At 37.5% G+C, this 12,193-nt stretch overlaps 2 protein-coding genes across 4 annotated transcripts; one reads left to right on the top strand and one right to left on the bottom strand.

The window, feature by feature from the left end:
* Positions 1-410: 410 nt before the first annotated feature.
* LOC137723496 (cation/H(+) antiporter 20) lies at positions 411-4,098 on the top strand. The gene is made up of 4 exons (XM_068462687.2): positions 411-843; positions 968-1,166; positions 1,335-2,149; positions 2,652-4,098. Exons 1-4 carry the CDS (start codon positions 664-666, stop codon positions 3,771-3,773), a joined length of 2,316 nt encoding a protein of 771 aa, XP_068318788.2. The 5' UTR covers positions 411-663; the 3' UTR covers positions 3,774-4,098.
* A 106-nt stretch (positions 4,099-4,204) lies between these two features.
* Positions 4,205-7,267, bottom strand: LOC137723497 (putative ADP-ribosylation factor GTPase-activating protein AGD6). 3 transcript variants are annotated; one of them, XM_068462688.2, is made up of 4 exons: positions 6,285-7,267; positions 6,102-6,191; positions 4,814-5,315; positions 4,205-4,616 (listed from the first exon to the last, which is right to left on the bottom strand). In XM_068462688.2, exons 1-3 carry the CDS (start codon positions 7,107-7,109, stop codon positions 4,815-4,817), a joined length of 1,416 nt encoding a protein of 471 aa, XP_068318789.2. In that variant the 5' UTR covers positions 7,110-7,267; the 3' UTR covers positions 4,205-4,616; position 4,814. The 3 variants fall into 3 exon arrangements, with proteins under 3 accessions (XP_068318789.2, XP_088548739.1, XP_068318790.2); XM_088692613.1 differs by having other exon boundaries at positions 4,205-4,675; positions 6,285-7,175; XM_068462689.2 differs by having other exon boundaries at positions 4,205-4,619; positions 6,285-7,175.
* Between the last annotated feature and the right edge of the window lie 4,926 nt (positions 7,268-12,193).

Genomic DNA, 12,193 nt, shown 5'->3' with positions numbered 1-12,193 from the left:
TACAGCGGTATACTATAAATAAGCAAAAAAAAAATTTTAATTCAGATGTTAATATTGAGTAATTTGTAGGAAATTTATATTTGATTATTTAGTAAAGTATATATCCGTTAAAATAATTAAGGTGTTGTGACACAACTTGTTAAAATAATGGATTTGACACAAATACGGCAAAACGGGCCATTTGCCACAACTAATTCCCGTATGCCTTACAAAAGTTGATGTAAACCATTCGAAAACATCTAGTTAAAGTACCGTGATACCTCCAGAGAAAATAAAACTTTCTGTATCCCTTGCCTATTTGCAAATCATATTCGTTGCGAATAATTTCAATTGAAACATGCTCAATTCCATTGCCCCACAGATCACATTCCCTTGCCTATTTGCAGATCATATTCCCTCCTTTTATTTTTGGGGCACCACCACTACCGGAGGGTTCTTGCATTCCCTCTTTTTGGATAAACTCAATAAACAAACAAATCTGGATTAACTAGTGGGAGAACCAATTGTCATTTTTCTCATTGGAGCCAATTTTATTTATATTTAGTGATCAGGTGGTGGGTTTGACTTAAGAGCACTTACTACTTTCTTATATTCTCTATAAAATCATAGCTGCTCATTTCAGTTCACTTCACTTCAACATTGTCTCACATTGCCACCACCAAAATGGTACTCAATTTTACCAACATGAGAACTTCATCTGATGGAGCTTGGCAAGGTGATAATCCTCTTCACCATGCCTTCCCATTATTAATAGTTCAAACCCTTCTCATCCTCTTCGTTAGCCGCTTCCTCGCCTTCCTTCTCAAGCCACTCCGCCAACCTAAAGTCATTGCTGAGATATTAGTACGTTCATATCCTCGATCCATTGGTTGTCGTGCACCCATCTGTGTTTATGTCTAAAACTACGTCATTTGTATATAACTGAGATGAGTGTGCGCTATACTTTCAATTTGTTTGTGTATTTCAGGGTGGGATTTTGTTGGGACCATCCGCACTTGGCAGGAATAAAGATTTCTTGGAGATCTTATTCCCTTCATGGAGCTCTCCCATACTAGAATCCGTTGCAAGCATTGGCCTTCTCTTTTACCTATTTCTCGTCGGCCTCGAGCTTGATCTGATCTCCATTCGCCGCAGTGGCAGAAGAGCCATCAGCATAGCACTCGCAGGCATGGTTTAACTTTTTCAATATTTTCTCGTCTTACACACCCATATTTAATCATGTCAACTGTTTTCGTTTGATTTATTCATTTTGATGATCATAAATAAAGAAAAATGTGTGAGAAGTTAAAAAAAGTGTGTAAAACTAACACCAATATTTAGTACTTTGATCTCAGGCATTTCCCTCCCTTTCTTCTTCGGAGCTGGTCTCGCATTCTTTACCCGAAAAGTCATCCACGGAGAGAACAAGGTCGGTTACCCTCAGCTTCTCGTGTTCACAGGGGTAGCCCTCTCCATCACCGCTTTCCCTGTCCTCGCTCGCATCTTAGCGGAGCTCAAACTTCTCACAACTCGTGTCGGTGAAACTGCGATGGCAGCAGCAGCCGTCAACGATATAGCTGCATGGATCCTGCTGGCATTGGCGGTGGCCTTAGCCGGCGGGAGCCACAAAAGCCCCTTAGTGTCCATTTGGGTTCTCATTTCCGGCGTTGGTTTTGTTGTTTTTCAGCTAACTTTGGTCCGACCTTTCATGAACTGGGTTGCCAAACGGTGCTCATCCGATCATGACCTAGTGGATGAGGCATACATCTGCTTAACCCTAGCCGGGGTACTGTTATCCGGGTTTATGACAGACATGATCGGCATCCATGCCATATTCGGCGCTTTTGTTTTCGGGTTAACGATTCCAAAGGGGGGAGAGTTTGCAGCCAGACTGACCAAAAGGATAGAGGATTTTGTGTCTGGCTTGCTTCTTCCTCTATATTTTGCTTCAAGTGGTTTAAAAACTGATGTTGCTAAAATTCAAGGGCTCAGGGCATGGGGGTTGGTGGCTTTGGTCATATCTGTGTCCTGCACTGGCAAGATTTTGGGTACTTTTCTGGTGGCCATGTTATTTATGATACCAGTAAGAGAGTCATTAGCACTGGGAGTCCTCATGAATACTAAAGGCTTGGTGGAGCTCATTGTTCTCAACATTGGGAAGGAAAAAAAGGTAATTTTGAGTGTGATTGTAACACCGTTACGTGATATTATTAATCTACAATTTATAACATCGTCTCTAGAAACATCCATTCGAGTTGGAGGCCGTTTAGTAATTCTTATGTTCAGAACAAATCGACGATTATGGTAACAAATAACAACCTTACGACAAACAATCAATTTCTTCTTTTCATATGAATGACTTAATAATATCCAAATCACAAGAATTCTTTTAGAAATAATCTTTAGATAATTGATAAAAATATTAAATTATTCTAATTATAATATTTGTAAAGTAAAATGATGTTCCGATTACGAGGAAGAAAGACTTTCCTCTTTAGAAAAAAAAGGTCATCCCTTCGTACAGATTTCAGGCGTTTTAATAGACATGGAGTATTGGTGCACAGAATCTATACCAACCCACTATATATGATATAAGATCCACTTCCTAAGTGTGATTAACTGTTTAATGAAAACTCGACTTTGGTGGATTAACTTTTGGTTTTGCTTTGCAGATTCTAAACGATGAGATGTTTGCTATTTTGACCCTGATGGCAGTTTTTACCACCTTCATGACAACTCCAGCAGTGATGGCCATTTACAAACCCTCATGGGATGTCATTGCTTCTCAAACTCCCCGTCTCTTACAGGGACAACATTCTCCGACCAAACCCGCCCACAGACGAAAGGACCTTCGAATCCTTGCTTGCGTTCATGGACCTGGAAGTGTACCTTCCCTCATCAACCTCATCGAGTCAGTCGCACCTGCCTCACAACACTCATCGCCGCTCAAAGTTTACGTGATGCATCTTGTTGAGCTCACTGACCGTTCATCATCCATTATGATGGTACATCGAGCTCGGAAAAATGGTTTTCCCTTCATCAACCGCTTATGTCGAGGGGTCTCACAGGACCAAATCCCTGCGGCGTTTGAGGCCTATGGTCAAGTCGGTCAAGTCACCATCCGCCACACGACGGCCATCTCCGCGTTGTCCACAATGCAAGAGGATATTCTCCATGTTGCAGAGGCGAAGACGGTTTCCCTCGTCATCTTGCCTTTTAACAAACAATGGAGAAGAGAGGAAGAGAAGGAAATGGAGGATCTGGGGGATGACTGGAAAAGGGTCAATCAGAGGGTCTTAAGCACTGCAAATTGCTCAGTGGCATTGTTCGTGGATCGTGGATTTGGCAGCAGACGTGAGAGGGGTGCCGCCACTCCCAAGAGGGTGTGCATTTTGTTCTTGGGTGGACCTGACGACCGCGAGGCTCTGGAATTTGGTGGAAGATTGGCACATTCAAGCGTTATGTTAACAGTTGTAAAATGCATTAGGGACAGCTTGGAGCAAAATCATGAGAAGGAACTAGATGAGGCAGCAGTTGCAGAGTTGAGGAGGTGTAATGAATCAGTGGAATACATAGAGAAGGTGGTGACAGGCGGCATCGCGGGGACAGCGCTGAGCATAGGGCTGAGTGGGGAATACGACCTGGTTATCGTGGGGAAGGAGCAGCAGAATTCTGAATTGGCCGGCCATCAGCTGGAGCATGCTGAACTGGGACAAATTGGAGACACATTAGCATCATCACCTGGGATTTCGTCCTCTGTTCTTGTGATACAAACACCAAGAACCCGCACATGAAGGATGCTGTTGTACTGTGTAAAAAGCAGTTGGACAACGGCGGGATTCAACGACCAAAAACGATGAATCAGCTATTTGGAAATAATAATCTGGGTTCTAGGGTGTTTTACTGTCGCTATGTAATTTAGTTTGTCATTAGCCTTGAATAAGTAGGGTTCGGGGTCGTAAATTCATGCGATAAGTAGTGTTCGAGTTAAATGGTTAAATAAGCGGTAGAACAGAACGAACAGAATCGAGCAGTGTGGGGATCAGCATGGTGCTTTTCGTAGAGGTAGATTACTCGTGTAAACCAGACATTAATGGAGTGAGAATTTTACCCGACCAATAATTTAACCAGAAAAAAAATATTGTTCAGATGATTGCTAATGACTGATATTTCAAAAGGCGAGCACATATCAGAACACGAAAGAAGGATAACAAACAAAAACAGATGCAAATCAAATGGAAATTTTCATTCCTCAAATCTCACAAACAAATTTGAACCTCATTTGAATCGGGTAAATAACCCTCCTTGTTGATAGTTGTACATATATAAACAACTTTTGGAAAACAACGAAAATCCCAAATAAGTTACATAAAAATCTTTTCAAGATGAAAGAAAAAGAGAAGAAAAAATTTCTGCAAATAAACTAACCTCAACAAGTGTCTTTTCCATGGAAATGGATCTAAATTCCAATATATCACCAATCAATCAGTCAGCACCAGCTGCTAACAATTTCCGCCTCCATCAAATTCCATATCCATCAGCTAGGTCCTAGGTATCACCCTTGGCATCCATCCGTTTGAGTTCTAATTTGTGTCCGACATGAGTCAACCAGTATTTGCTGAGACCACGTGAGATTCCTACTTGGATGATATACACAACGCAAAACAGGTATAAGAACCCCGAACTAAATTGGTACCTATCTCAGCCAAATTCAATTCAAGACACAAATAACACGCACCTTCTTATACTGGTGGAACATGGTAAAAAGGTAAGATATGGAAAAGGTTCTAGTCTTATAGATAACCAGAAAATAAGTTCCCCGTATTACACTAACCTTAGTTAAAGCCTCCCCCAGTCCACGCTGAGTCAGATTTCCCATTGTGACCAGCCTTTGAAATAGATGCACTCCGGTAAGCATTATCATATCCATCATCTTTGCCATCATCCCATCCAGCCCAACCATCATTGCTGTTGGATCCCGTTCCTTTAGTAGTCTCTTGCTTCCTTGTGTCTTTTTGGTCCCAATCATCCCAAGAACTAGAGCCGTAAGAATTAAGATTCCCACTTGATGATTGCCCCCCTACGGAAGAAGAATTCCATTCTTTGTTCTCCTTTTTAAACTCTTGATAGTATCCATTCTGCTCACTACCATTTCGTTGCCAGTTATTCTCAGCTTTCCCGTTTGTTCCATCTTTAGTGTACTCTTCAACCTTCTGTGATGCTAATGCCATGACCCCTTTCATAATCCCCCAAGTCCTTTGTCCAATCTCTGAAGTCTTTGCAGTGACAACATTAACAGTTTCATTCACATTGTAATCATAGCCGCCTTCTTTCACCTGTTATAAAAGTTTGATCATACAACTTCATTGTCAAATTTCAGAAATTTAGCTAACCTTTAGGTCTATATAAATTATTACCAGTGATTGAAGAAATATAGCTTTCAGTCTATCTGTCTATTGTAAAAATAATGGTCAATATTAATCTATGTGAAAATGTTGTGTATCACATAACACAGATGCAACTAGAACAATTTCATGGAAACTTTGATAAAACATGTCTGGAACGGAGCTTTTAAGTGATGTTTAGTGGTCGCTTGACCAATTACAATGGAAATAGGGATGGCCAATGGGAATCCATTTCAGCACTGTGAGTGTTGGCTATGTGTTAATTGGGGTGATGAATGGTGATGAGTGTGGTAGTGGTGGCGGCGGTGATGGTGATGAGTTAAGCTAGAGTTTCCTAACTCAAAAGTGATGATTGCACAAATTATATCACAGTTAAACAACATCGCCCCAAATGTCAGGTACCAAAACGGTCAGAAACCAAGAATACCAGTAAAAGCACACATTACAGTCAAGAATCATGAAGTTGTACAATATTGAATGTGAGAATTTTGAAAAGGAAAAAAACACAAGTAATAGAACAAAGGGTGCCAAACATATACCACCATAGCCAAAAGAAACACAGTACGCATACAAAGTGATGCCATTGACGGCATTCAAGGGAAGTATTAAACATGCTGTTCAGTACATGGCATTTCAATAATTTCCAAATACAAATGCCTGCCAGTAGCAGAGCGATCGTCTAGCATCTGACAATATTAAGAATGAATAGAGAAATACCTTAGTAGTGATATCTTTAGTGCCTGCCTGTACTACACTTGCAGCCGACTGAGCAGCCGATGCAGCAACCAAAGATAACTTTCCAAAACCCTATTCAAATTAAATAAACGGAAAACTATCAGCATTTCCATCTACAATCACGAATCAACGATAAACATAATAATAAGTAAAAAATAATGCAACCTGAGATACAACGGACAACACATCGCCTTGCGCATTCACATTATGATTCTGCGAAGGGGCGGGGCTCGATCCAAACCCGACATACTTCCCGCCCTGTGAGGGCGGTAGCCCGTCAGGCCGCGAATCATTCTCCGCCATTTTCCTGGCGAAAAAGCTCTCCTTGTTCGCCGCAGAAGCCTCCAATTGTGATCTCGTGATGTCCTCCGTAGACCTCGACTTGGCCGGCATCCCACCTCCATATCCACCAGCACCACTACCACCATGAGCACCACCGCCTCTAAAGTTACCGGTCGACTGATTCCTCCTCAAATCGGTCGACGATGTAAAACCGTCGTCATCCCAACTATCCCACCCACCATTGTTCCCAGAACCACCTCCCCTGCCACTTCCACCGCCGCCGCCTTGGGCCAAAGGTGGCTTCTTTTTCCCAAACCCTATGGTCTCCTGCACAACAGGTGGGTCCCTCCAGGGACGCCCCTCGGCTAGGGCTTGAATCCGATCCCGGTACACGCTGGCAGCGTTGGTATTGTACTTGTTGACGATATCCGTCTCCTTAGGAACGCCGTAGCTGGCTAGGAAGGCGTTGAGCTGCTCGTTGCCGCCGGCCTCCATCTTCTTGATCTGGATCTCGGACCACGAGTCCATTGTCACGGATCGGACGAACGAGATGTGGACGCCGAGCCCGCGGTGTTTGCCGGAGCACTCTAAGCACATGAAGACACCGTAGGATACCGAGGCCCATTGCGGGTTCTTCTGGGAGCAGTCCACGCAGATCTTGTTCCCCGGCTGCGATTGCAGGTCCCGGAGCCGACGAGACGCCGCCATTTTTTCTCTAAGTCCGATCTAATCGGAGTGTACGAAAATTCGGATCAAAAAATTGCTATGCCCTTTAAATCAGTCCCACGTGATACGCACGTGATTGATTTAGACAGAAGTTTTAACCGAGTTAACGATACTTCCCGTTTTTAGGGAATCTCACCGACAACGTCACACGTTTTTATAGTAACCTTAATGAAACACTTTTGTTACAGTTTATTTTTATGGTTAAGGATATTTTTTACTTAAAAAATCACTTATAATACTATTTATTTACATTTTTATTTTATTCTTTTTATTAAAATCTAAAAGTTTTAGAATTTTTCGTTAGTTTTCATTTTATAATAAAAAGGGAAGATTAAAAACTAACAGACTCCACCGCTCCTGTCTCTCTGTGTGTTACAGTTTGACACACGGATCTCCATCATATCGCAAGGGTGGCACGTGCGGTGAATTTGTTTTACTTTCTGTTTTATTTATTTATTTTTAATGAATTTAGAAATAAAGAACTTTACCAAATTTGTCTTCAACAACAAAAGTTACTGAATTGGTTTTTTGTTTTTGTCGAGTTACCCAATTGGTTGCTTAACGTACTTTGTGTGAGTTCGATTTTTTATTTTTCTTTCTTCTAATCCATGGTGCAAGTGAATGATTAAATCAGACCGCTCTTCAAATAATTCAAAGCAACTATCACTAATCAAAGAAATCATGACGAATCGATGAGCTTGATTTTCACCTAAGATTAATCAGACCGCTCTTCAAATAATTCAAAGCAACTATCGCTATCCAAAGAAATCATGATGAATAGGTAAATTTGATTTTCACCTAAGGTAAATCGATGAAATAGTCATCATCATTTCATTCAACATTCAATGATTTTGTTGTCAAAATTAATGTAGCATCACATGTGTCTTGTATTTATGATGATATTTTTATTTTTTAGGCAAAAACAAATTTCAACAACTATGATTTCATTTGGAAATTATTACCGAAATTTTGACGAATCGAACAACTCGGTTCGTTCTATAATCGCTAACTGAATACCTTTAGTTGGTTTTGTAACTGAATCAGTGCAATCAAAACCAATCCAAATTTTTTTAAGTCGTTAATTTAACTGAATTAACCCATACAGAATATACCAAATACCTTATAAAATGGTGTACTTATGTTTTTTTTTTTTTAATTTTTATTTTAATTCTAGAAATTTAGGGGAGGGGAGGCTACCCCCAATGCTATTGATAGGACAGACAACAAACCTCTTTGAGGACTTGCAAAGGAGGTTTTAGCCCCCTTTTTTTTATTTTTTTTTATTTTTTTTATTTTATTTTTTTATTTTTTAAATAGATCACCTATTAAAATGGATTATCGATAATGAGACTCAAACTTAGACTTTAGTTTAGTAAAGAGAATAATTCTTATCAACTCAGTTAACTTTCGTTGCCTACAAGACCGAACCAATTGCCTCTCTTGTCGTATTGTAATATAATAAAAATATTTAATACGTTTTTTTTTTTGTAGGAAAAATATTTTATTCAAAAACTAGTTAACAGTACATATGATAGCACAAAAAGCTATCCAAGTACAAAACGAGACAATCAGAAACAAAAATGATCTTCTAAAACTACGCAATATTGAGAGAAATTTTATGCGACTCCATATAACGTTCTTTACGTTCAAGTGGATTATCGTTTTTATCCTATTGTATAATTACTAATTAGTATACGACGTAATTAATAATAAAATTAAAATTTATCAATAAATCTAAACCCAATAATCAAACCATATTATCACATCAAACTCTATCATCATGCAATTTTTATCTTATGTTCATCTAGCTAAAATTATAAGACGCTTTCATAAAGAAAAACAAGTTCTTTATGACCAACGGATGATGCTTTTGAAGTTTTGAATCCTCCAACTTAAGCATAAATTGCTCTATGAAAGTTTTTTTTCTGTTGGATTTCAATCTTTTAAGGTTTAGTAACAAAAGCAGTGCTTTTTCCAAAGCATAGTTACTAGCAGAAACATATATAATTTTTAATGTTTTAACTTTTTTATTCATCTATATGTGATTAAGAAAAATCAGCAGACAAGTGAGTAATTAGAATATATATGAGTTGCAAAACACTAATTTTTGGTTTTTATATTTTATATTTTGGAAGGGTGTAATGGTACATTTATACATTGAATTTGGGTTTGAAGAGAAAGTAATATGGGTATAAAGAGAAATTTTAAATGTAAGATGAGGTTATGAGTTCAAATAATTTTACTTAAGCTATCTCCAATCTAAAAAACAAAGTTAAAAGTTACAAAGTTATATTTGACTTCAAATGTGGAGGTGCAATTATACCAATCGAGAAGAGAGGTTGCAGTCGTTCATTGTGGTTTCCTATTGTGTTTGTGCGAATCCAATTTTTATTTTATTAAAATTCAAGTTTCAAATTACATACCAAATACATTTTTGGATAATAAAACTGCACTTGAAAACTCATGGTTTTAGAAGAAGAAAGAGTAACAAACGATATATTTACATTAAAGGATGAATGAATAAATTAATTTCAAACTTTCTATTTACGAAATTCGAAACTAATATCATTCAATTATAAGTGAAGAAAAATACACTAGACGAACCCTAATTAATGTTGGTTTCCTATTGTGTTTGTGCGACATCCAAGTGCTTCTCCTCACCGTTTGGGTATGGGCAACTAATAGTGACAAATTATCAGTCATTCTCTATACATTTATAGCAGTCACTGTTGTTTAATCTGTTTTGCAGGTCCAATCCCATATGGACTTTTACTGACCCTCAAAGGACTGGAAGTCAGTGTCAATGGTGGCATCTTAAATGTGTACAGACAGCTATAGCAACGCTTGACAGTGAATGTACGGTTCATTTCTTTGTCTTGCCCATCAAAGAATTTGACAAGTATTTAATGTTTATGCATGTATCTATTTTCGTCCGTAAAATTTAAATTCAGGATCTTCTTTAATAAAACAGATACATTTTGCTAACAGAGTTTCGATCGGATCTGTACTGCCTAGCAGATGATTTCGATTGTTGAGAGTACAACATCAGGTAATAAGGTATATTGTTTGGGCTTATAAGTAGTAGGATTATTTTTTATATTGTCAATTGGTTGTATGGTGAAACTTCAATTTTATTCACCTATGTCGTCATCATTCTTTATAAAAACAGATGGACGAATTCGATAAAAATATTATGAAACGTCTATTTATTTGCTACAATTGATTGACTAAATAATCTTGTTTAATTATGACAATTTTTTTTATTTGATTTTTTTTTTAACAAACGGTATTATTTATATTAAAAGAAGCAAATGCTTTTTGTATTATTTATTCCGGACAAAAATAAGAAAATCGTGTGAGAAATTAAAAAAACGAAAATCATTTTCTTTGATAACACTTTCGCCTCGTCAAGTAGGTGAGTAAGATGGGAGGGGTGATGGATGAATTAATGGTTAGAAGTAACTTCACATGCATCCTGCCTGTAGTTCTGCAACTTCCCGTATACCAACACCACTCTACACCCTTCCCTATTTTTAATGAACGATGGAAATAACTGCACTTTGATGAATGGGTAACGTGTGCTTTCATCTTTTCCAATAACATGATCAAATTGCAATCAAAAGTGTTTGGACGGACAGAAAGTGAGACTTGGTATTAGACCTGGCAAACGGGTCGTGTCTGTCGTGTTCGTGTCGTTTTCGTGTAACACCTGTTATCTTAACGGGTCGTGTCGTGTCACACCCGTTATCTTAACGGGTCCTTAACAGGTCGTGTCACTTTACCCAACGGGTAAAGTGACCCGACCCGTTATGACCCGTTATGACCCGTTAAGAAAAATATATTTTTTTTTTTAAATTTGCACATACCACACATTGCGACATAAATATTACTTGAAAGCATTAAAACATTTCTCGTTCAAGTACTATATCTACACTCGAAAATGAAAGCCTAATAAAAAAAATAATACATACACTACTAATCTATTACAAATATTAAATGTGCAAGGATAAAGAGTTTTTGTTTTTAAGATTGACTAACACTTAGAGTTTATTTATACTTTTATTAAGTATAACATAAGATTTTGTGGTATCCACTTGTGTAAATATTTTAAATTGAAGATCGAATTCATTCATTGTATTCATATAGGGTCAAGGAGTGTAGTTATAAAAAATCATCAAAATCGGAGTTAAAATAACCGTTAAATCGTGATTTTTCGTTTATAACCGTTGAAAAGCTTTGTCCCGTTACTTGATCTCTGAATGTTTTTTTTTTGTGATTTTTTGGTGATGTGATCTCCAAGTATATACAAACAATTTTGACGGTTTGGATCGTTGAAATTAGTTTTGGAGAATTCGTAAAACGATAGATTGACTAACACTTAGAGTTTATTTATGCTTTTATTAAGTATAACATAAGATTTTGTGGTATCCACTTGTGTAAATATTTTAAATTGAAGATCGAATTCATTCATTGTATTCATATAGGGTCAAGGAGTGTAGTTATAAAAAAATCATTAAAATCGGAGTTAAAATAACCGTTAAATCGTGATTTTTCATTTATAACCGTTGAAAAGCTTTGTCCCGTTACTTGATCTCTGAATGTTTTTTTTTTGTGATTTTTTGCTGATGTGATCTCCAAGCATATACAAACAATTTTGACGGTTTGGATCGTTGAAATTAGTTTTGGAGAATTCGTAAAACGATAGATTGACTAACGCTTAGAGTTTATTTATACTTTTATTAAGTATAACATAAGATTTTGTGGTATCCACTTGTGTAAATATTTTAAATTGAAGATCAAATTCATTCATTGTATTCATATAGGGTCAAGGAGTGTAGTTATAAAAAATCATCAAAATCGGAGTTAAAATAACCGTTAAATCGTGATTTTTCGTTTATAACCGTTGAAAAGCTTTGTCCCGTTACTTGATCTCTGAATGTTTTTTTTTTGTGATTTTTTGCTGATGTGATCTCCAAGCATATACAAACAATTTTGACGGTTTGGATCGTTGAAATTAGTTTTGGAGAATTCGTAAAACGATAGATTGACTAACACTTAGAGTTTAT

Source organism: Pyrus communis, chromosome 4 (genome assembly GCF_041283825.1).
Source record: "Pyrus communis isolate YQ-2024b chromosome 4, ASM4128382v1, whole genome shotgun sequence".
NCBI classification, from domain to species: domain Eukaryota; kingdom Viridiplantae; phylum Streptophyta; class Magnoliopsida; order Rosales; family Rosaceae; genus Pyrus; species Pyrus communis.
This window is presented reverse-complemented; position numbering and strand designations above follow the sequence as displayed.

Coding starts and splice junctions, on each gene's coding strand:
- LOC137723496 (XM_068462687.2), top strand. CDS start 664: ATGGTACTCAATTTTACCAACATGAGAACTTCATCTGATGGAGCTTGG. Junction 844..967: donor AAGTCATTGCTGAGATATTA/GTACGTTCATAT, acceptor TGTGTATTTCAG/GGTGGGATTTTGTTGGGACC. Junction 1,167..1,334: donor CATCAGCATAGCACTCGCAG/GCATGGTTTAAC, acceptor CTTTGATCTCAG/GCATTTCCCTCCCTTTCTTC.
- LOC137723497 (XM_068462688.2), bottom strand. CDS start 7,109: ATGGCGGCGTCTCGTCGGCTCCGGGACCTGCAATCGCAGCCGGGGAAC. Junction 6,192..6,284: donor TGTTGTCCGTTGTATCTCAG/GTTGCATTATTT, acceptor TAATTTGAATAG/GGTTTTGGAAAGTTATCTTT. Junction 5,316..6,101: donor CTAAAGATATCACTACTAAG/GTATTTCTCTAT, acceptor CTTTTATAACAG/GTGAAAGAAGGCGGCTATGA.